This window comes from Manis pentadactyla, chromosome 2 (assembly GCF_030020395.1).
Source record: "Manis pentadactyla isolate mManPen7 chromosome 2, mManPen7.hap1, whole genome shotgun sequence".
Taxonomy (NCBI): Eukaryota; Metazoa; Chordata; class Mammalia; order Pholidota; family Manidae; genus Manis; species Manis pentadactyla.
The window spans coordinates 177,501,635-177,526,208 of record NC_080020.1 but is presented as its reverse complement, the minus strand read 5'-3'; the positions used below and the strand labels follow the sequence as shown (position 1 = coordinate 177,526,208).

Below are 24,574 nucleotides of genomic sequence, written 5' to 3'. Positions count from 1 at the left end.
TCCATCGAGCAGAGTGGCTCAGGAGCTATGCCACCAAGCAGTAGGAAACCTGGACCCATTGAAGCCTGTATGGAGGTATTTACCAAGAAATATTCTACCTACTCCAGCCAAGTGTCTAACAATGGACCACAAGCTGTTACTCCCTCTCCCACCTCTACGCACCATCCTATAACACCTCTGAACTTTTCTGGACATTCTACCTGGGGGCTGTGACTCACCCCGTAATATCTACAGGACCCTCTACAATGGGTCAGAGAAAGATACAAAGGCATTGTAAGAGTACCAGGATTTCTATCTTGGCACTATCGACATTTGGGGCCAGCTAATTGTTTGTTGAGGGGAAAGGAGTGCCCTGTAAAGTGTAGGATATTTAGCACCATCCCTGATCTCTACTCATTAGATCCCCCGGTCTGACAACCAGAACTATCTCAGACATTGCCAATCAAAGTGCCCTCATTTGAGAACCACTGCACATCATACGTGTCCACTGGTCCTATTTGGATAGATGGCTTTCTTCTTGTCACACCTATACCATACAGTCCCGAAAGAACGCAGTCGATAAGTTGCAGGACCTGCTCAGTTTGCATACACTTTCATCTTGAGTTTACAGGTGCCTCAGAAAATGAGCCCAGCAGTACCCACTTTAATGACAGTTGACCTAGGTTGAGTGCCCATTAAGAGTTTAACATCTAATTACATCATCTCATTAAAATTTACAACAACCTATCAGAGTATTATTTCCATCATATAGGTGAGAACTCTGGATTATAGATAGGGTGACAGATAGGCAGTGAGGGGTGGCGCTGGGATGGGTCTCCAGAGCCCAGGCTCTTAATGTGCTCGTTTTCTCTCCATCCTACTCCAACATGGCCCAGAGAATAGGGTATGAAACCGAAAGACATACCCTGGATACCTACAACACACAGACATCTGTGAAATAGTTGTGTATAGGCCCAGGGAACTTACCTGGAACATGTTGGCTAAGCTCATCACCAGATCTCTTAGTAACTAGTCAGTGAGGGCTTCCAAGGAAACCTGCAGCAACTCCAGGCCAGGGAAGGGGTGGGTAGGTTTGAGTCACATATGAGGAAAAACATGGTGTCCCACTTGGTTCTGCCATGTGAAAGGCATCTCTCTGCCTTCAGCTGGGCATGAGAGGACGTGACAGTGAGTGTGCTGTAAGGATTATTCCCAGCTTGGCCCCCGCCCCCACTGCACTTCACTACCGTTCCTCCCATTCTGTTTTGACTCTTATTTCTCATTACTCTGACCTCAGAGCCACTGTTCAGCCTTTCCAAGTAGAAGCCACTCTCTCTGCTTTCAATATCTCTGCTTTGTCCCCTAATACAGAGTTTAATGTCTTCTATCAAAAGAATCCATAACTTGTTATTGCACCCATCTATGGAAACCTTCCAACACAGGGCCAGATATAGTACATGCCCAATAAATGTTAGTTTCTTTCTACTCTAAGTAACGGATCCCAGTTATCTTTGCAGTAAGACCTGAAACATTTGTGAGCCATCATTTCAGGAGCCCCAGTACAGCAATTAGCTGCCTCCTTTCTGGCTGGGGCTCCAGAAACCTCAAACCAGATACTTTGAATATCACCAGCTTGGAGTTCTACTGAATACCTTTTTTTTTCCATATTTTTGCCCAATATTTTAAAAATCTAACTTTTTTCAAAGCTGGTTACTCTTGAAGTCAGTGAGAAGGTAGAAACATCTAGCCGAACTATAGCCTGTCTACTGTCTCTCATTCATAGACCATTCCCAAACCAGCTGAAAATGTGGCACTGAACAGTTACACCTGGCTCAAGGCTGCTGTGAAAATGCTCCCAGGCCCAGGGGAGACTGGGAGAAAGAGCAGGGTGGGAGAAAGAGCAGGGTGCGCGCCTTTAGTCCCTAACCGCCACTGTTCTGTCACAGTAGAAAAATAAACTCTACTTTGGAGCTTGCATCAGCTTTTGGAAGACTTCAACAAGCTTCCCCAGATAAGACAAAAGTTATTTTTCTTTTCCTTTTGGCCAGAAATAAATATTTATATCAAGAAAAGATTGCCAAGACTGAGAAAGTATTTGAGTTATTTAATCAGCCCTACAAAAGGATTCACTGTGATTGGTGTTGGAATTGGCTAATGAATTTTAATCCTGGTTTTATCCTAAATCCATTAGGCAGTCACCACTGCAGGAAAGAATTCTGGAACTTCATCACCAGGCAGAAAAGAATTATACTGATCCAAGGTCAAAACTGGGTGATGTACACATAGAGTATATGGTTCTGGAACATGGGATCACTACAGCAGATCAGGATCTCTCAGAAAGCACCTGAACCTTCTCACACAGTTTTTCAACCCACTGCTTACTGTTAATCCAACTGTGCCCATGGACAATCTTGCAAAGACTCAATTCTTGGTGTACTTCAGCCTATATCACAAAACTAGCTGTGAGATTATTAAAATGGCTAGTTAATTTAAATTACATCTTTAAAAAAACTAGCTTGGTTGACCTTGGGTAAGTCATTTCAGCAAAACTTGGGTTTGGATTCTAACAGACATTTACTATTGATGTAACACTAATTCAGTTAACTCTCTGAGCTTCAGTTTCCCAAATTCTAAATAATAAATAATAATGTCAAACGAGACCCTGAGTATATAGTCTTAGACATAATCAGTATAGATGATAAAGATATGTGTGTGCATATATGTGTGTGTGTGTGTGTGTGTATGTGTGTGTGTGTGTGTGTGTGTGTGCACTTACACATTCATTAAGGCTTTCCACTTCCCTAGGAATTCCTAGTGCCTACAAAGATGTTAGTTTGATAGAGCAATGTAATTAATCAATCAGACATTTGAAAATTTTAATCTTCAGTCCTCTGATTTTAAACCACACATTCACGTAGCCCATTTTAAAGGCATGGATGTCTGTGTAATAGTGTGGAATAACAACCACTGAATGTTTATTAAGTGCCAAGCAACATGATTTGTACTTCCGCACACTCTTATTTACTCCGCACACAACCTCTTGCAGAGGTATCATCATCACCACTTACGGATGAAGAACCTATTCCCAGTCACACACTAGTAAGAAGACCTGGCATTTGAACCTGGATCTGTTTCACTTCTGAAATCTACCCTGGGCCCACAATGTGCCCTCTGAACTCACCCTCAGGGATGCCCAACTCTCAAGCCTGCAGTGTCTGGCAGTTTGGTGTAATGATCCCCATTGATCCCCAAATCCTGATTTAAGTCAAGTCTTCTGTTTGGTTATCAGACTCTTGTAAATAAATGCTTTAGATTAACCTACATCATGGGTATGCACTGAATCCTAAAATATCTTTGGTAAAAGGCAGGGAAATTTATATTTACAGATCATCTACAAATTCCCTTAACTTCTGGTTTCAAACTCCTGCCCCTCCCTGATTTTATCTCTAACTGCTAATGAGCCGAGTGGCTGGTCCTGGCTCCTGGTCTCCATTCCCCTGCCCACTCAGCACCAGCGAGGAGTGAGGTGGCAGCCGGGGCATAGAGGAGCAGGGGCCTCTCGGGATGGGATACGGCCCATAAACATCCCGCCACCACTGGCCTCGGCAAAGGAGGCAGCAAGGTTGGCGTGGCCCGGCTGAGGAGGGCTTTGTGCCCTGCTTCCCAAGGGGCCGTTCCAGGAAGGAGTCAGATGATCTGAATTATGGAAACCAAATGGCCCTCCTTTGTTTAGAGAGAGAGAGAGAAAAAAAGTCTGTCATTTTTGTGGTAAAGGGAAAACAGGCTCCAAACCAAACAATCCGTCTCATAACAGAAAATGCCAGCTCCCCCGAGAGGGCTCATAGCCCCAGCAGCTGATAGACGGATGGGAGGCAGTGTCCAGCCTGTCCTACAGCCGCATCAAAGTCTCCTTGGTCCTCCCAGTGAGGTTTTCCTATGTGTGGCTCCAGAAATATTTGGTCTCCCGGGCAGGAAAGGAAAATGAAAGGAGGGGGAAAGAGAAGCATCTCCCTGACCTAAGCCAGCCTCGTCTTCTCACTCCTTTCCAGCTGGGATGGAGGGAAAGGAGAGGAGCTGTTCAGAAAAAGTCTCGGAGGTGAGGCGGGCCCTGACACAGGCGCATGCGCCTGGCCCCCAGAGTCTCCCTGGTGTGTCCCCCCAGTGCGCTGACTGCCACCCTCCCTGGTGTGACCCGACTCTTCCCACAGAATGCAGCCAGGAGTCACGAGGCCACCTGTGGCCACTCTGTGGCTGCCCCATGACTGCCCCATGGCTCTGTGGCCCAGCTCTGTGGGTAGGGGTCTGTATTCCCAGATATTACTGATGTGAGTACAGCAGGAGAAGCCATGGCCAAGAGAAAATAAGTACAGGTGCTAGGCAGCTATGCCTGTCCTGAGTTCGGTTTATTCTCAAGCACAAGTCTTTCCTGGAATGGAGAGGCTCTTGACAAGGAAAGAATAATGGAGAATTGAGCTCTAGTCCTGGCTTTGACTTTGACTTGCTGTGCAACCATGGGTTATTGTTACCTCTCTGAGCCTCCCTTTTGCATCCGGAAAATTTGCCTCTTGATCCTTGTCTTGCCTTAGTTCACAAGGTTGTTGTGAGGAGAGTGAGCATGCCTCTGATCAAGAGGTGGCAGCCAGGCTGCCTGGGTGTGGATCCAAGCTGGGCAAGTTTCCTCATCTGTCTGCATCTGTTCCTCACCTTTAAAATTAAGGGAATAATATCCTTCCCTGATAGCACTGCCAGAAGGATATGTTTGATTTTAAATATAGATGAAGCTCTTCGAGAGTACCTGCACACAGCATGCCCCAGGTGATCTCATTGTCACTGTCGTCATCATAGACAGGAGCACATCTTGAAAATAATAGTCCTTTGTCAGGCTCTGTGTGACCTCATAAGTTTCATAATTTTACTGAACACATCTTCACTATTCCAGCAACAATTCATAGTCCACCTATGCCGACTTTAAATATGCGGGGAATCTAATAGCCTCCTGTTGCTCTTAGGAAAAATCCCAAAAGCCCATCATGGCCTACAAGGCCTCATCTGGTCCTGCTGCCTTTTCTAGCCTCATTTGGAACCATTTTCTCATTCAAATTCAACAATCTTTTTGGTCTCCTTTTGTTCTCAAAATTTCTGGGCTTCTTCTTGCTCCAGGAGGCTCTTTGCCATGCTGCCTCTCTTCTACTCCATTCCCTCTTCATGACCTTCAGGTTTCAGCTTCCATAGCCTTTCCTCAAGGAAGCACTTCCTGACCTTCCCAATGAGAGTTGGCCCCTTCCTTCTCCTTCCCCGTGTCCACCACAATTACAATTAAATAGTAATTTGTGTGCTTACTAGCATGTCAGCTCCTTGAGCGAGGTGCTTCATCTGTTTGCTCATTGCAAGGCCAAGCACAGTGCCTGGCACAGGGTGGACATTTAAAACACTATGTACTTTAATACAAATGACTGTGTTTAATAACCATATTCCCTGCATCTCTTATAAAATCCATGGAAGCAAAAATCATGTTTCTTCTCTCTAAGCCTGTGTCTCCAGCTCATAGTGAGCCTTCAATAAATATTTGTTGAATGAATGACTTGGAATAACCTCCTGAACTTTTCACCACTTGAAGATTTCCCTAGACACTATTTGATCATCTTCTTCTTCCTCCTTCCATGCAGACACCATGCTTAGCACTCATATGAGTCCTCTAACTCCCATCCCAGGTGGCTCTGCTCCTTAAATCCAGGCATGGAGGGCACAAGGCTTCCTAATCTTCACCCAGACAAGTGTTCAGTGTGAGCCACATTCAAATGTCACTAGAGACATCCATTTCATAACAAGTGCCAATAGCAGAATATCACCCCGGTTATATATGTGTTCCTTTATGTCTTCTGATATATCTATTTGTATTCACAGCTTGATTAAAGAAACCCATATTACTCATCTTCATATCACCTACAGGTCCTACCACAATCTTTTGTACAGAGCATGCACCCAAAAAATATTGTGTTCTCAGCATTTAAAGTTAAAATGTTAACTTCTCAGCCATGCTTCTGGCCTCAGAATCTGGGACACAGTGAAGTTCTTGAGGAGTTCAAGATTAAAGCTGCTTAAGCTTTTCCCAGTCATCCATCAGGGTAAGAGCAAGAACTTCACACTCGAGTCCCCCACTCCCGTCTCTCACAGCCATATTTGTTAAAACTTCCAAAATCATCACTTTAACTTCTTCTCCAAAACCTCCAAACTTCTTTTCGTAGCTAACAGACCTATGTCCAAATCCCTCAGTCTAACTCAAAGAATCTGGACCAAACTTCCTCCTGTACTGATCTTTTCTGATCTCCCTGTCATCCTTCACTGGGTCATACCCTTTGTTTGCTCCCTTTAGTCATGCCATTGCTCCTACCAGTAACAACTCTTCCCATGTCTCAACAGCCCAAGTTGGGTGTCCCCTCTGGCCTCACTTTGTCACCTCCCTACAGGGAACTCTCTCGCCTTTGAAGCCAAACAATAATTTGGCTTAGCCACTTCTTGTATCTGTCAGCACATTTCTTCTTTTTCTTTTTGTTTTTTATTGAGATATAAATGAAACACATTATATGAGGTTCAGCTGTACAACATAATGAGTCAATATTTGTATCAATTTTGAAGTGATCACCCAGTAAGTCTAGTTAACATCCATCATCAGAGTAAGAATTTTGCTGCTTTGAGGAGAGGCTTAAAAATGGCAGTGAGAGGTGAGACAGAAACCTCCTCCCAAAACCACATATAATATGAAAATATAGCAAATATATCTAATCCTGAAAGAGCAACAGGAAAGAAGGCTGCAGCAGACTCCCGACACCTGGGGATAACAGCAGACCTCAAGGAAAAGGGTAAAGTACCAAAGCCATAATCCAGAGGGACCCAAGCCCTTCACCCACCCCAGCTCACTGGAGGGAGGAAGAGAAATGGACCAGGGAGAGGGTGGAGGCCTAGGACTGCTAAACAGCCAGCCCTGGAGATCCACTCTGGGAGCATGAACCTACATTACATGGTGCTCTGGAGATTAGTGGGGTTGGAAAGCTAAGACAGGCAGAATACTTGGAAAGACTGAGATTCCAGCTGCTTGTGGAAAACACATATGCACAACTGGCCACTCTGGGACAAAAGAAAGGTGGGAAGTCTGAAAGACCACCTAACAGCGAGAGTGCTGCTAAAGGGGCAAGGATTGCACAGAGCTTCCTGCTCAGGAGAAAGGACAGGTGGACAATATTGTCTGGGTGCACTCAGCCCAGCAGGTTGGAACTTTCAGACACTTTAGATGCTCCATACCCCTGGCTAACTACACAGCCACGAGGCTCCCCACCACAATACGCAGCCTGCCACACCTTCCTCCCAGCCAGCACCAGCTCACAAACCAGCTGCACTCACCATTGCACCAGGACAGTCGTATGGCAGCCACACCTATGGCAGCTACAAGTGCAAAGCATAGAGGCTTCTCCATGTGCACTTGGCCCACTGGCCCTGGCAGTGAAGGCAGGCACTGGAGCCAGAAGCTCTTTCCTCCCGAAAGGCACCAATGCCCTTGCCTGTGAACCCCACCATTGCTCCAGTGGCTAAGCAGTTCCAGAGAGTAGAGCTTTGGGGCACTACAGGTCACCACCTACAAATATGAAACCTCAAAGGAACCTGGTTCAAACAAAAATCCCACAAACACCAGAAAGAGGGCCAAGTGAAACTGAACTCATCAATCTTCCTGAAAGAGACTTCAAAATAAAAATTATAAACATGCTAGGGAGCTACAGAAAAATATTCAAGAACTCAGGGAGGAATTCAAGAATAAGATACAAATGTTGAAGAATACAGTACCTGAAATGAAACTTACAATGGAGGGATTTAAAAGCAGATTAGATGAAGTAAAGGAGACAGTAAATGAAATACAAATTAGAGAAGAGGAATACAAAGAAGCTGAGGCACAGAGAGAAAAAAGGATTTCTATGAATGAAAGAATATTGAGAGAACTGTGTGACCAATGCAAACAGAACAATATTTGCATTGTAGGGGTACCAGAAGAAGGGGAGAGAGAAAAAGAGATAAAAAGTGTTTATGAGGAGGTAATTGCTGAAAACTTCCCCAATCTGGGGAAGGAGATAGCCTCTCAGGCCATGGAGGTGCACAGCTCTCCCAACATAAGGGACCCAAGGAAGACAACACCAAGACATATAATAATTAAAATACCAAATATCAAGGATGAGGACAGAGTATTAAAAGCAGCAAGAGAGAGAAAAAAGATCACCTACAAAGGAAAACCCATCAGGCTATCATCAGACTTCTCAACAGAAACCTCACAGGCCAGAAGGGAGTGGCATGATATATTTAATGCAATGAAGCAGAAGGGCCTCAAACCAAGAATACCCTACCTGGCAAGATTATCATTTAAATTTGAAGGAGGGATTAACAATTTCCACATAAGCCAACGCTAAGAGAATTTAACTCCCAGAAACTATCTCTACAGTGCATTTTGGAGGGAGTGCTATAGACAGGAGTGTTCCTTAGGCCAAATAGCTGTCACTGGAGGAAAAAAATCACAATAAAAAAAGTACACCAATTAATTACTAAGCAGATGCAAAATCAAATCAACTACCCCCAAAGTCAGTCAAGGGATAGACAAAGAGTACAGAATATGATTCCTAATATATAAAGAATGGAAGAGGAAAAAAAGGAGGAAACAACAAACAACCTTTAGACTGTGTTTGTAATAGCCTACTAAGTGAGTTAAGTTAGACTCTTAGATAGTAAGGAAGTTACCCTTGAACCTTTGGTAACCACTAATCTAAAGCCTGCAATGGCAGTAAGTACATACCTATCAATAATCACCCTAAATGTAAATGGTCTGAATGCACCAATCAAAACACACAGAGTCACTGAATGGATAAAAAAACAAGACCATCTATATGCTGCCTACAAGGGACTCACTTCAAACCCAAAGACATACACAGACTAAAAGTGAAGGGATGGAAAAAGTTACTTCATGCAACTAATAGGGAGAAAAAAGCAGGAGTTGCAGTACTTGTATCAGACAAAATAGACTTCAAAACAAAGAAAGTAACAGGAGACAAAGGAGGATATTATATAATGACAAAGGGGCAGTCCAACAAGAAGATATAACCATTATAAATATCTATGCACCCAACACAAGAGCACCTACATATGTGAAACAAATACTAACAGAATTAAAGGGGGAAATAGAACGCAATACATTCATTTTAGGAGACTTCAACACACCACACCAAAGGACAGATCAACAGACAGAAAATAAGCAAGGAGACAGGGCACTGAACAAAGTATTAGAACAGATGGACCTAACAGACATCTACAGAACACTACACCCAAAAGCAACAGGATATACATTCTTCTCAAGTGCACATGGAACATTTTCAAGAATAGATCATATACTAGTTCACAAAAAGAGCCTTAGTAAACTCAAAAAGATTGAAATTGTACCAACCAGCTTCTCAGACCACAAGGGTATAAAACTAAAAATAAATTGTACAAAGAAAACAAACCAGTCCACTAACACATGGAGGCTTAACAACATTTTCCTAAATAATCAGTGGATCAATGACCACAATAAAACAGAGATCAAGCAATATATGGAGACAAATGACAACAATGATTAAACACCAGGAAATCTGTGGGACGCAGTGAAGGCCATGCTAAGGGGAAGTATATTGCAATACAGGCCTACTTCAGGAAAGAAGAACAATCCCATATGAATAGTCTAAACTCACAATTAACGAAACTAGTAAAAGAAGAACAAATGAGACCCAAAGTAAGTAGAAGGAGGGACATAATAAAGATTAGAGCAGAAATTAATAAAATTAAGAAGAATATAATAGAAAGAATCAATGAAAGCAGGAGCTGCTTCTTTGAAAAAAATAAACAAAATAGATAAACCCCTAGCCAGACTTATCAAGAAAAAAAAGAGAGTCTACACACATAAAAAGAATGAGAAATGAAAAAGAAAAAGTCATTATGGACACCACAGAAACACAAAGAATTACGAGAGAATACTATGAAAAATTATATGCTAACAAATTGGATAACCTAGAAGAAACAGACAACTTTCTAGGAAAATACAACCTTCCAAGAATGACCCTGGAAGAAACAGAAAATCTTAACAAACCAATTGCCAGCAATGAAATTGAATTGGTAATCAAAAACTACGTAAGAACAAAACTCCTGGACCAGATGGCTTCACCGCTGAATTTTATCAAACATTTAGTGAAGCCCTAATACCCATTGTCTGTAACATTTCCCAAAAAGTAGGAGGGAATACTTCCAAACTCATTCTATGTGGCCAGCATCACTCTAATACCAAAACCAGCAAAGACACCACAAAAAAAGAAAACTATAGACCAATATCCCTGATGAACATAGATGCAAAAATACTCAACAAAATATTAGCAAACCCAATTCAAAAATACATCAAAAAGATCATTCATCATGATCAAGTAGGATTTATTCCAGGGATGCAAGGATGGTACAATATTTGAAAATCAATTGACATCATACACCATCAATAAAAAGGACAAAAACCATGTGATCATCTCCATAGATGCTGAAAAAGTATTCAACAAAATTCAAAATCCATTCATGATAAAAACTCTCAATAAAATGGGTATACAGGGCAAGTACCTCAGTATAATAAAGGCCATATATGACAAACCCACAGACAACATCATACTTAACAGTGAGAAGCTGAAAGCTTTTCCTTTAAGATTGGGAACAAGAAAAGGATGCCCACTCTCCCCACTTTCATTCAACATAGTTCTGGAGGTCCTAGCCACAGCAATCAGACAACACAAAGAAATGAAACGAATCCAGATTAGTAAGGAAGAAGAAAAATTGTCCCTGTTTGCAGATGACATGATATTATACATAAAAAATCCTAACAAATCCACCCCAAACTACTAGAACTAATAACTGAATTCAGCAAAGTTGCAGGATACAAAACCAATACACAGAAATCTGTTGCATTCCTATATACTAATGATGAACTAGCAGAAAGAGAAATCAGGAAAACAATTCCATTCACAATTGTATCAAAAAGAATAAAATACCTAGGAAAAAAACCTAACCAAGGAAGGGAAAGACCTATACCCTGAAAACTACAAGACACTCATGAGAGAAATTAAAAAGATAGCAATAAATAGAAATATATCCCATGCTCATGGATAGGAACAATTAATATTGTCAAAATGGCCACCCTGCATAGAGCAATCTACAGATTCAATGCAATCCCTATCAAAATACCAATGGCATTCTTCAATGAACTAGAGCAAATAGTTCTAAAATTCATGTGGAACCACAAAAGACCCTGAATAGCCAAAGCAATCCTGAGAAGGAAGAATAAAGCTGGGGGGATTGTGCTCCCTGACTTCAAGCTTTACTATAAAGTCACAGTAATCAAGACAATTTGGTACTGGCACAAGAACAGAGCCATAGGTCAATGGAACAGAATAGAGATCCCAGATATAAACCCATGCATATATGATCAATTAATATATGATAAAGGAGCCATGGACATACAATGGAGAAATGACAGCCTCTTCAACAACTGGTGTTGGCAAAACTGGACAGCTGCATGTAAGAGAATGAAACTGGATTACTGTTTAACTCCTTACACAAAAGTAAACTCAAAATGGATAAAAGACCTGAATGTAAGTCATGAAACCATGAAACTCCTAGAAGAAAACACAGGTGAAAGTCTCTTGAATATAAACATGAGCAACTTTTTCCTGAACACATCTCCTCAGGCAAGGGAAACAAAAGCAAAAATGAACAAATGGGACTACATCAAGCTAAAAAGCTTCTGTACAGCAAAGGACACCATCAGTAGAACTAAAAGACATCCTACAGCATGGGAGAATATAATTTGTAAAAGACATATCCAACAAGGGTTTAACATCCAAAATATATAAAGAAATCACACACCTCAACACCCAAAAAGCAAATAACCCTATTTAAAAATGGACAGAGGATATGAACAGACAATTCTCCAAAGAAGAAATTCAGATGGCCAATAGGCACATGAAAAGATGTTCCACATCACTAATTATCGGGGAAATGCAAATTAAAACCACAATGAGATATCACCTCACACCAGTTAGGATGGTCAACATCCAAAAGATAACCCACAACAAATGCTAGTGAGGATGCGGAGAAAGGAGAACCTCCTACACTGCCAGTGGGAATGTAAATTAATTCAACCACTGTGGAAAGCAATAGGAGGTTCCTCAAAAAACTAAAAATAGTAATACCATTTGACCCAGGAATTCCACTCCTAGAAATTTACCCAAAGAAAGCAAGATCCGTGATTCAAAAGGACATATGCACCCCTGTTTATTGCTGCACTATTTACAATAGCCAAGATATGAAGCAACCTAAGTGTCCATGAGTAGATCAATGGATAAAGAAGATGTGGTACATATATACAATGGAATACTATTCAGCCATGAGAAGAAAATAAATCATACCATTTGCAACAACATGGATGGAGCTGGAGGGTATTATCCTCAGTGAAGAAAGACAGGTGGAGAAAGACAAGTACCAAATGATTTTCCTCATTTGTGGGGTATTAATAATGAAGCAAAACTGAAGGAACAGAACAGCAGCAGACTCACAGACACCAAGAAGGGACTAGCAGTTACCAAAGGGAAGGGGTTGGGGAGGGTGTGTGGGGTGGGAGGGAGAAGGGGATTGAGGGGTATTATGATTGTTACACATGGTGTGTGTGTGGGTCACAGGGAAGACAGTGCAGCACAAAGACAAATAGTGACTCTGTGGCATCTTACTACACTGATGGACAGTGAGTGCAATGGGGCGTGGGGGGACTTGATAATATGGGTGAATATAGTAACCACAATGTTTTTCATGTGAAACCTTCATAAGAGTGTATATTAATGATACCTTAATAAAAAAAAAATCTATCTCCACACCAAAAATGTAAAATGTAGTCACATATTTTTTTTGTGATGAGAACTTTTAAGATTTATTCTCTTAGCAACTTTCAGATATCCCATACAGTATTAACTATAGTCACCATGCTATACATTACATCCCCAGGTCTTATTTTATAACTGGAACTTTGTACCTTTTGGTGCTCTTCACCCATTTCACCTCCATCCCCAAACCCCACCTCTGGCAACCGCAGTCTCTTCTCTATACCTATGAGTTTAGTTTCTTTTATTATTTTTTTTCTTTTTTAGATTCCACATATAAGTGAGATCACACAGTATCTGTCTTTCTGTCTGACTTCTCTCAGCATAATGCCCTCAAGGTCACCCATGTTGTCTCAAATAGCAAGATTTCCTCTCTTTTATAGCTGGATAATATTCTATTATATTTATCACATCTTTATCCATTCACCCATCCTGGGTACTCCAGTTGCTTCCATATCTTGGTTATTATAAGTAATGCTGCATCAGTGATCTTTTTCCACAACTATGGCTTCTCTCTCAAACTGGACTTAAACCTGAAGCTCTCTGAGGAATAGTCTAATATCTTTTCATTTTCAGCTATTCCTGGCACAAGGTAAGAGCTCAGTCTCTTTGCTCATCCAGTGACTCAACTGGATGTACCGAGTCAAGGACTACTACCAGTCAGGAGACCTTGAGTTCACTCTAGGGGATTTTACAGCTGAAGACAAGTTTCTCCTTCAAAGGGTTATTGTTTTTCTAATGTCTCCCAGGACTTGGTTCATGGTTTCAGGAGTCACTAAATATGAGATTATAAACTTGACTTACTCCTTTTAATCCAGTGACTTCCTTTTTACAGATGAGAAGCCCTTTGCTGTGGAAGATACTTATTTGCTGTGTCCAGCACCTGTCCTAAAAGAAGTTGGCATGTAAGTTTCCACCAACTGAACCACCCAGCTAGGGAGGATTGAGAAGGCAGAGGGGATGAAGGGAAAAGAGAGTGCCCTCTTCATTGTCACCATGGAGCCTTTCTCTGGACTTCTCCACATAATGATGATGATGCTTACAGTGAGCAAGGCAACAGGATGAATGTTTCACAAAGGCTATCTCACTTTATCTTCCCAAGTTCCCATGAACCAGATTCTCCTATCATCCCAGTTTTGCAGATGTGGAATCTGGGCTGAGAGAATTCCAGGAGTTTGCCCAAGTTCACACAGTGAGGGAGTCTAGGTTCAAACCCAGGCCTGTCTGGCTTAATCACAGCTACATTTCCGGAAAGCTCACACACTTCCCAAAAGGCCCGCACACACATTATCTCAACCTGTCACAATAATAGTCCTGCAAGGCGATTATCTCCTTAGAGATAAGGAAACTTAGAAAGGAAGCTCAGAAGGGCTAAGTGGGTGCACAGCTGCTTCAAGACCCCAGATTCAGGCCAAACTCAGTGCTCCTTTGTCTGCACTTCCGCAGAGTATCAGGTATTCACCCAGATGGCACGAGGTTCCCTGAACTCACTCATGGGGAAAATCTTATGGTGGTGCAATTGTTAGTGAGATGCAATCAAAATATGCAAAGACAAGAGAATTAGCACCCTGAGCCAAGAAAATAAATATGTGGGGAAACATAGAGACATGACCCAGCTTATCTGTAAACATGTCTGTAACATGCTGAAGATAGAATGGTAGCTTTAAGGGGAAAATGCTAAAATTGTTCCTCTGAATCCTGCCTCCAATTATTTGTTCAACATGTAAAGCCTCCAACTCTGGTTGCCTGACGTTGGCCTGTGATTCCACCAACTAGCCTTGTGTCCATGATATAAAATGCAAGTTCATGTGTGAGTAAGGAGATAGAGGGCACATTAGTTCATCTGCAGCTGTACCTCTGTAAGTTTGCTAGATAGCAACAAAGCCATCCCCATCGGAATCAGATCACTGAGAGTCCAGAGAATGACACCAGAACTCTATGTTTTTAGCTTGTCAAGTTTATCCCCACTAACTTGGACCATTTTTTAAGAGTACTTTGTCCTACCACAATGTGACAAGTAAATTAAATGGGAGCAGGCTTTGCTTATTCAGTGCAATTCGCTGCAGTAAAGAAGGGCTGAATGCACCGTTTTAACCCACCAGCCAAGCTTACACTGACATCTCTGTAGAACATTAGGGGTGAATGGGCCCCAGAGACCATCATGCACATCTTACAAAGGAGACAGCTCAGGCTCCCAGGGAAGAGACTAGTCCTAAGGGTGGTTAAGAGCAGAGCCTGCAGGGGGCCTCTGGGCCGTGTGCCTCGCACGCTGTGCTGAGTGTCTCCGGTTCCCTTGTCATTGCAGGAAAGCCGCACTTCAGGTCAGCATGAATGATGGCCTCTCTTTCATCTCCAGCTCTGTCATCATCACCACCACACACTGTGTGAGTCATCATTTCCCTTTGTTGAAGGTTTCATTGCCATTCTCACCTCCCTGGAGACTTTTCCAGGGGTGCTTTCTGCTCACTGAGCTGTGATTCCAGCACTGCTGGGCCAGCCATGGGCCCCATCAGGGGCGTGCTGCACCCCAGCATGTATCAGGGCCTGTGTGGGGCTCCTCCAGGCTCCCCGTGTCCCGACTGTGACTGAGAGCATGACCCAGTGGTGTCTGTGCAGTTGTGAGGGGGAATGCCCAATGGGACTGGGTTTAGGTGGAAACGTTTGGAGAGAAATTAGATGGCACATACAGAAAGCACATCCTAGGGAGTTTTCTCTTACAGGAAGCAGAAAATGGGGCAGTAACTAAATGGAGTATAAGGAGAGTGTTTTATTTAGAATGGGAAGAGTTGTGGCTTGTCTGTATGGTTGTGTCCATATTATAGAAATAACCCAGGAGAAAATGGGAAACTGAGGCAGGAATGGGGCTGTTTTCTCTCCACCAGCAACTCCCGTCCCCTTCTCTGGATCCTTCATGTCAGATGGGTTTCATTTCTGGCTACATGTAAAGTCACCTGGAGAGCTTTTTAAAAAATGTTGATGCCCTGGCCTCAATACCAGACCAGCTGAAACAAAGTCTCTGGTGGTTCGGAGGCCTCCATGGGAGATTGTCTTGTGCAGCTATGGCTGGGATCCCTTCGGCCTGTGTAGTTGCCCCCACCCATTGCCAGGGTCTTGGACCCTGTCAAAGGACAGTCAGTGCTTCATTAGCTCATCCACAAACCTCAGCCCCTAACAGGAGCAATTCCACAATTACATTTTTCCCATTAGATCTTTCTAGAAGACTAATATGTTTGGCCTGATGGTCAGTTTGGGCAGATACTGGCTGGCCTTTGGAGGACATGTCATTAGAACCCCTCAGTAATTGGGGTTTGTGTCCTTAAGACTTGTGCAGCAATGGCTGGGAACCCTTACAGGACACAAGTGCATGAGAGATGGGCATGCACTGAAGCCAGGAAAGATGAAAACGAGTTATCTCATGGATGAGCAGGCAATCAGGCCTGATGATGAACGACATCTCTCCCCAACACACTTTTCATCCTGTTAGGAGAAAACCAATTTTCTTGAAAGCAGGGTAAGCCTGTGCAATGGGTACAGACAAAACTAAGATTGTCACAGAGAAGTGTCACCATTGAGAAATGTGTATCTCAGGCATCCCTTGGTAGAACATCGGATCTGAAGACCAAATATGAAAACTGTGTGTAGAAGCAGTGAAACTTATCCAGGTGTCCGCTGCCTGATTCTTTTAGAAGCTTACGCTTCTGGAACCTGCCAACCTGCAGGAAATGATTAAAATACCCCAAATCTAACAACTCCATTCCACATTCCTCCCTGCTTTTGAGTGATTCAACAACTTGGGGCTGTATTTCCCATTATGTCTGACCACGAAGAAACAGCCATGCCCTCAGGCCACAGGGCAGGGCAGGGGGAGGGGAAATGTCTTGGGACCAAGCCAGTGGTGTGGCAGACACGGGACTGTGACTGTAAGCCCTGTCCCTGTAAGCCAGCAAGAAAGGGTGTGCTCGCTAACATACTGCAAAATGAGAAGGGCTCCCAGTAAGTCCTAATATATCTTCACACCTCCAGCCTCACTTAAGTCCCTCATCTGAGTGCATATCACTAAGCTTTTGCTTCAACTGATCCTTGATCAACACCACCTCATACCATCTGCATTATTCCCCTTTTCACTTGAGAAAGTGGTATGTCTACAAAACAACTACAAGCACCCTAACATTTGAGATCCAGGTCCATTCATTCATTTATTCAACAAATACTCATTAATCACACACAACCCTGCTAGGCACTGTCCTGGGTACTTGGGGTACATCAGAGAATATTACAGACAAAAATCTCTATCTGGTTAGTGGGCCGTGGGGGTGGGGGTGCGGGCAGGAAGGCAGAGAGTAAACACTAAATATAACAAATGAATTACACGCCATGTTAAAAAATAACATGTGTGCTATAGAAAAATAGAGCAAAGGAAGAGGATTAGGTACTACTTGAGCGAGTGTAATATAAACAGAGGTACATTGAGAAGGTGGAATTCAAGTAGAGCCCTTGAAGTTAACCGTGAAGCTCCCGGCAGAAGAACATGCCAAGCCGAGAGCCCCAGCGCTTAGGCCTGAGGCCGGAGACACCTGCTGTGTTCCCAACAGAGCGAGAAGGCTGCTGGTCAGTGGCTGGAAGAGAGTGAGTGAGACTAGCAGGAGGCAGGGAGATAGTGGGGATGGAGAGTGGGGGGCTTTGCAAGACTTCGGCTTTACACAGAGGAGCAACATGTTGTAACTTACACTGAAAGGTCACTCTGGCTGCCAGAACAGCCTGTAGAAAGACAAGGGTAGAGGGACTGTGATTGGTCAGGAGGGTTATGGCAGTATTTCAGGCCAAAGATGGTGGTGGCTTGGCTCAGCAGGGAGCAGCAGAGATGGAAGAAGCCCTCAGAGTCAGATTTCTTTTGAAGGCAAAGCTAATGGATTTCCCAAAGCACTGAATGTAGGACTTGAGAAGACCAGGTGTCAAGAATGGTCCCAAGGGCTTTGGCCTAAGAACCTGAAAGGACAGAGTTGCCCTCAACTGACAGATGGAAGGCAGAAGGAGGAGAAGATTCTGGGCAGAAGGGAAAACTGGGGGGCAGCTTTGCTGTTGACTAGTTGCATGGCCTTGACCAAATTATTGAGCCCCTTTGTCCCTCAGTTTCCCAATCTGTAAAATTAGTATAATAATAACTTAAATCTCTTATCAGTAATGTGAATATTAAATGAAATGATATAGGTAAATTGCTTGGTGGAAAGCCTGGCAGGTAGTAAGCAAGCGCTCAGTAAATGTTAGTTGTTACTATAGTGGGACTTAAGTCAAAATTATTGGACTAATAGGAGATTCTCCCTAGAGAGTTGGCTCCTCACATCAGTGTCTGATTCTTTTATTAAAAGGACTGTTCTGAGATGAGATGTAGCCTACAAGAGCATGTTTGCCTTCAGCCAAGCCCAAGTGATTGAAACGGGGCAGACAAGATGGCCAAACCCCTCCAGAGAAAGGGACCTATATTCAAACAAAACCCCAGTCCCCATCAGGGCCCTACATGGAAACTGAAATTTAAAAGACTGAAGCCATTGCTGGACAAAGTAGCGATGCAGGTGGAGTATATGGTCATCCAGAATATGAAGTAAGGCTTGTACTTGTGTTTGTTTCTTGGGCAGCTGGTGTGGAGGACAAGATTTTCAGATCAAAAGTGATCCCCTGGGTCTGAGGAAAGGGTTAGTCTCGTCAGTGCCAGTCACAGCCTGCCCAGCCCATCACCTGGAACCAAAAATAATTCTAAAATATGTAGTTGAGACTTTTCTTTTCTCGCTTTATTTAGTGCCCATTTGGACAACCATGTCACAAAATTTTCAAGATCCACAATGAATAACCATTGGCCCTGCCAGGAGCAAAAATTCCATGAAGTTTTACAGGAAATTTTTTTCCATCCAAGAGCTAATAGATTCCTATACAAATGGTAAACTTTGTTGAGCTCCAGGACTATAGGAAATGGTAAAACATCCAAAGTCTCTCTCACCAGCATATGTAAATATATCCCAGCTCTGTAGTCTTAACTGGCCTCCCCTTTCTTCCCCAACCACGAGCAATAGGTGAGAAAATCACTAGCATGGGGCTGCTTTGAGGGAAATACCAAAAAGAAGTTTGCCCTTTTGAGAACAGAGCAATCAAATTTTAGCACCTTAAAGAACTCTCTGTGAAAGATTGTCTTCTTTTAGATAAATACCTTGAAATTCTATACTTTCCCAACAAAAGTATACAAAAATCAGGGAATCATTCAGCGAGCAGTTCTTGAACTACCATGTCTCCAGTGCTGCATTTACATTTTACAGACTTGCTCTCCTTAAGGAGCTCAAAGTCCAGTTGGAGAAACCAGTCCAACAGCATGTAAAAGAGTATGTAATAAAGAACAGGATTGTGTGAGTCCGACATACATGCTATAGAGTCTCACAGAGGGAAAGGAGTTGTGAATTTAGGAAGCCTCACAACAGCATCATGGAGGAGAAAGCCCAAGTGGTGATTTGAAAAATGATAATTACAGGGGAAGAGATGGGACGGGACCATCCCCTGAATGGACCAGATACATCTCTGAACATAGTTTGTTCATAGTCCCTCCTCAGGACTGTAACTTTTTTTCTTTCCCACTCATTTTGCATGAGTTTCTGGTGCCTTCCAATATGGGCCATTTCTCAGGTTGGCAGCTACTCTGCTAGGATGTACACCACATACCCCTGGTCACCCAGTATATTAGCAATGAGGCTCCCCTGGTGCTCATTCCTATTAACTATATTCAGGGCTTACTTTGTATTGGCTTCCAGGATGGAAAATCACCATCTTTGAAGAAAGGAAAGACATAAAGTTAGATATAAGATTTGAAAATTAGCACTAAGTCAGTGGTGAACCTGCCCTTTCCCCTCCTTATTTACATGAAAAATAGCTTGGCTGCAAACAGCAACAAGGTTGAATAAATTTGAGAGGACCCATGTCAAGTCACTGTTCAAAAAGAATTTGTTGAATGAAAATAAAAACGCAAGAAATGCAGCCCAGAAGCATCAAAACAACAATTGCTCAATAATTGTAACATAATGGAGGGGTTAAGAATACCCGATATTGAGTCCGAAGTCCTGATTTCAAATCCCAGCCCTATCACTTCCCAGGATGACCTTGGGCAAGTTAACCTGAACCTATCTCAGAGCCTGTTTTACATGGTTGTTGTAAAGATCAAAGGTTAGGTATATAAGGGACTTGAAGTACATGGTAGTCTGTCAAAGAATGATAGCTATTTACTAGTTTACCAACATTCTCTAACCCTGCCAAGTAAAAGCCCAATGGCTTGTCTCATTAAAAGATTTGCTGCTCATGCTTTGTAGCTTATAAACAGGCAATGTTTCCCTGCTTAAGAATTAGGCTTCCTTTTGAGTCCACTATAAGCCTGTATCCTTAGGAACAGGCTGGGCATGACTTTGAAGATCTTGCCTGCAGGATAACAAGGGAAAACAAACACCAGTAAATTAGGTCTGATGGTAAATCAAATGGGAAGAGGCAGAAGGGTCTTCACTATTTTTAGGAAAAAAAAAAAACAGTTTTCTCAGTAAATGAATCAAGAGTAACATAAGGGGACTATTTAGAATAATTCAAAAAATGAACTACAGCAAGTACTTACTGACATTTCTGCATTATTACCACACAGAAAGTTCCTATTATTATTTGAAATATTCTATCATACCAAATATTTGGAGGCATTTTATTAGAGGAGGTAGCATCTCCTACAGATGAGATCTGTAACTTAAAAAAAACCTTCACGGCAGACTTGGTCCCGAAGTGTCCCCTGAAGCAGCTGCCCTGCACTGTGGTTTTGGAGTATGGTTTGATTTCTGTGGGGACGAACATGAGGCCGACTTGTTTCCCAAGGACTTTTTTTGACCATTTTATCCTTCAGATTTTCATGAATTCACACTACTCTTTTCTAAAACAAGTGATATTCTTTTATTGATACTCATTTGAGAGAGAGAGAGAGACCAATGATGCACGGGAGAGCCCCCACCCAATACAAAGAATTATCCAGTCCAAAATTTCAGTTTTACCAAGTTGAGAAACCCTAAAGAATTGAAATTTCTTGGCGTGGGGGGGCCAGGATTCTGCATTTTAATAAGCTTACCAGGTAAAAATCCTAAAGACACAGGACTCTTATCGTTATATTTACCTGACACTAATTGTCCTCCAAAGCTTTTTTTTTAATTATTAAAATCTATTTAAGAAAAAAGATTTACTTTCCTGATTCACACCCTATCCTATTTATTTAAGAATCCAAAGATTTAAAATCAGAACCCTCTCTTTTATGTTCCTTCTTTTGGACAGTATTTTCTAGTATAAAACTAGGAGCTTAACCTAAAAGAATAATGTGACCAAGATAGGGACCTTCTCCCTTTTGTGTTGCCAAAGACTACGTAACTTTCTCTCCAAATGCTCCTTTCCATATTTCAAGTTGAACCTTCAAGTTTCCCCCTTTCACACTAAGGCCTGGTGAGCTACAGACATGTTGCTCCTTGTTTTAGGAAGAAAGCCCAGCTAACATCAGTATTGTTTTTAACACTTCATAGCTCCTGATAGATCATATGAGAACAGCCCTCCATCAGCCTTACAGAGGTAGGTTATAAGTTTGGAGACAACTATAAACTTGGAGTAAAGAAAGCATGGCACTGGAAAGAATAATTGTCCTCCTGCACAGTGTAGCCCATGTACAACTTGAGGGAAAACAGACTGTGTCTTGTTCATCATTGCAACTCAGCACCCAGCACAATGACTGCATATCGCCGTTGCTCAATAGAGAGTTGGTAACTGATTGAATGAACCGTGGGTCCTACTGAGACCAACGGCACCTGCTAGTAGGAAAGAAAGAGAGCCAGATGACATAGGATTGGAACAGGAGGCACTGAGCTGGTTGGAGGATAGTCCTCCAGAGAGGATGGCCAGCAATCTAATAGGCACATCCAAAGAGCATGGGGAGCTTGAGCATGATTTAGAAGGGATAGTCTGCCAGCTGAGAAACTACACCAGTGATCCCAGGCAGGGCAAGAGTCAAAGACCTCTTCAGCACAGTACCAGCTCCACCAGGAGCAGACTCTTGTCAGGGGTCTAGAGAAGGGGTCTAGAAATAGCCCATTCAACTGGATCAAATCCAGGGTGGGCCCCTGGTCCATGAGGGTCCATAGCACAAGGCTGGATGCCAGACAGACATAGACTGAGAAAGAATCTAGTAACTACATTTCCTAAGTCCAAGGAACACATGTAAGACATGGGAAACAGACAAGTACTCCAAGAAATTGCAATTTAATGTGATAAGTTCCTTTATAGAGAAATGAGCAACACCCTGTGATACTATGAAGTGAAATGTCTGGGGAAATCAAAGAAGGATTTACAGAAGAGATGATGAAAGAGTGGGGATTTGCTAAGGGAGTGGCCTGAGTAAAGACAAGTGCTGGTGCAGTGAGGCTTTGACTGGTTGGGATGGAGTACTGAAAGAGATGACCAGAGGTGAAATGACTTAGGGCCAACTAGAAAAGCCTTCCTTACCAGCCATATTTTAGGGTTTTTTTAATATTTAATTTAAACATAATACATGATGCAGTTTTGATATTAACACCTGATCTTTCCTCATTCGGGAAATAAGCATTGTTAATCTTCCAAAGAAAAGAAAAGAATCTAGATTACTGGAAAAGTTGTGACTTATGGAAGATTGGCATGGCCTGAGCTCACCCTGGAACGCCAGAAACTTTGGCTGTGGCAGTTCAGCTCATCTGGATGCTGCCAGCCAAGACTGAGGGTGCTTGGACTGCGTGGGTCGGGGCTGGCAATTAAGGGGGTGTGCTGGCACTCACAGGTGGAGGCTACAGTGGCCGCAGCTAAGAGAGGCTGCAGGGGGAGGGTACAGACCACCTCCCAGAACAGTCTCCAGAGTTCTGTCCTAGGTAATTTCCCGGATCTACATTGTAGGGCAGTTCAATTCTGTTACCAAATGCTTTGAAGTAACTTGGGAAAATACAAATCCAGCCCGGTTTTGTAATCATATGGCCTTCTAGGTCAACACACAGTTGGCATGACTGCCCTTGCCAAAATTTCTTGAATTTACCAGCCTGGTAGGGAATGAGTCCAGAAGCCTGTGCTGAATGGCAATCTCGCCTTCCAACATAATAAAAAATTATTGTACACTCTTCAGAAAAAAAAGTAGAAATCAGAGAAGACGTTTTTTCTTCTGTTTCTTTTCCAGGATCAACAAAACAGTCTATCAATCAAATAGATAGCTATCTTTGGGATAGATAATTCATACCAGCAGCTATAAGCATGTAGGTTTCTTTGGTAAGGAAAGAAGTGTAGGGAGGAGGTTGCTGGTGGCAAATAGGGCCAAAAACATGTATTAAAATAGAACTATGGGCAGGACTATATTCAAATAAAACTTTCTCTCTGCTTTGAAAAAAAAAATAGAACTATGGGAAAAGTGCTAGGAACTCAAAGAATAATCAGTCCTTGCCTTCCAGAAGCCAAGGCAAGATAACCTCGAAGAAGGCAAATATCATACCATTGGGGTATGGAAAGCAAGTATCACAGAGGTACCCAGAAATTACCCCATCTATTCCAAAGGCACATGAGCCTCCACTCAGACCTTTGGGTAGAAATCTACAAAAGCTCTGCACACTTGGAAGAATGTCCACATAATGGGCCTAGTAGATGACCTCCCAGTTATCCAAGAAAGTGTTCACCCCTTTCTGCAGAAGGGAGCTGGATAGGTCATTCTAGAAAATTAGGGATAATGTGTAACCAGCTCATGATTTACTCACCACAAAAACTGTATCCCATGGGTGTCCTTCCACAACAAAACCCTCCCCAAAGTATTTCTCAATTTTTGGAAACAATGTCAGGAGAAAACAAGTCCCTTCCAGACAACTAGTTGAGGAGGGCAGGACCAGACCCACACCCTGACTTACCCCTAACATTCCCCTGCCCATCCAGGTTGCTCTACCCCCACCTCTTACTCATTTAGCTGCCAAACTCTTCACAGAGCCTGGAACAGGAATGGGAGACTGGATTAGAGGGGAAATGGGAGACTGACCTGGAAGAGAGTGTAAATGACAGAAGACAGAGTTTGGGCGATGGGAAGCCATTCAAAGGAAGCATAAAGCAATATTTTAGGAAGATTAATTCAGCATTTGTTATGTTCCAAGTATATTAACAAAATAGCATTAATTTAGGTGCCACTGGTTTATAAATTTGGTCATTTGGAAAGGGAATAGGCTCCATTCACTTTTATGTTATTTGGGCTGAAAGAACTTTGTGCCGGAAGTGACCACTCCAAAGCCCTGGGACTACAAGAGACTCATTAGCGTTTCATACTCAGCCTTTGAAAAAGAATGCCCTGTACTTTATTAGTGCTGTAATTACAGGCAAAGTGTCCTTTGAAAGAAGAGGCTTAGCAAAACACAGGAGGAAGACTGAGTTAGAGAAGAAAAGTGTGAGCCAAGATGAGCTTTGGGGTCAGATCAGTGTGGCTAAACTCCTGCCCTGACAGCTGGCACAGGGCCTGTTAGCTACTAACTATCCAGTGTCAGTTGCTGTTCACTGATATACACTCTCTAGCAGTCAGCACAGTGATATGG

The 24,574-nt window shown here is 42.7% G+C and overlaps 1 protein-coding gene and 1 long non-coding RNA gene across 2 annotated transcripts in view; one reads left to right on the top strand and one right to left on the bottom strand.

Annotated features, from left to right (window-relative positions):
* The window catches only part of ANTXR1 (ANTXR cell adhesion molecule 1), a 221,256-nt gene that overhangs the window by 97,444 nt on the left and 99,238 nt on the right, over positions 1-24,574 (top strand). Inside the window, exons 11-12 of the mRNA XM_036908236.2 lie at positions 13,786-13,855; positions 15,256-15,334. Of these exons, the coding sequence (XP_036764131.1) occupies positions 13,786-13,855; positions 15,256-15,334 (149 nt within the window). The remainder of the gene's footprint in view (positions 1-13,785; positions 13,856-15,255; positions 15,335-24,574) is intronic.
* The window catches only part of LOC118923946 (uncharacterized), a 78,515-nt gene that overhangs the window by 38,053 nt on the left and 15,888 nt on the right, over positions 1-24,574 (bottom strand). The gene's annotated exons all lie outside the window — the stretch shown is intronic.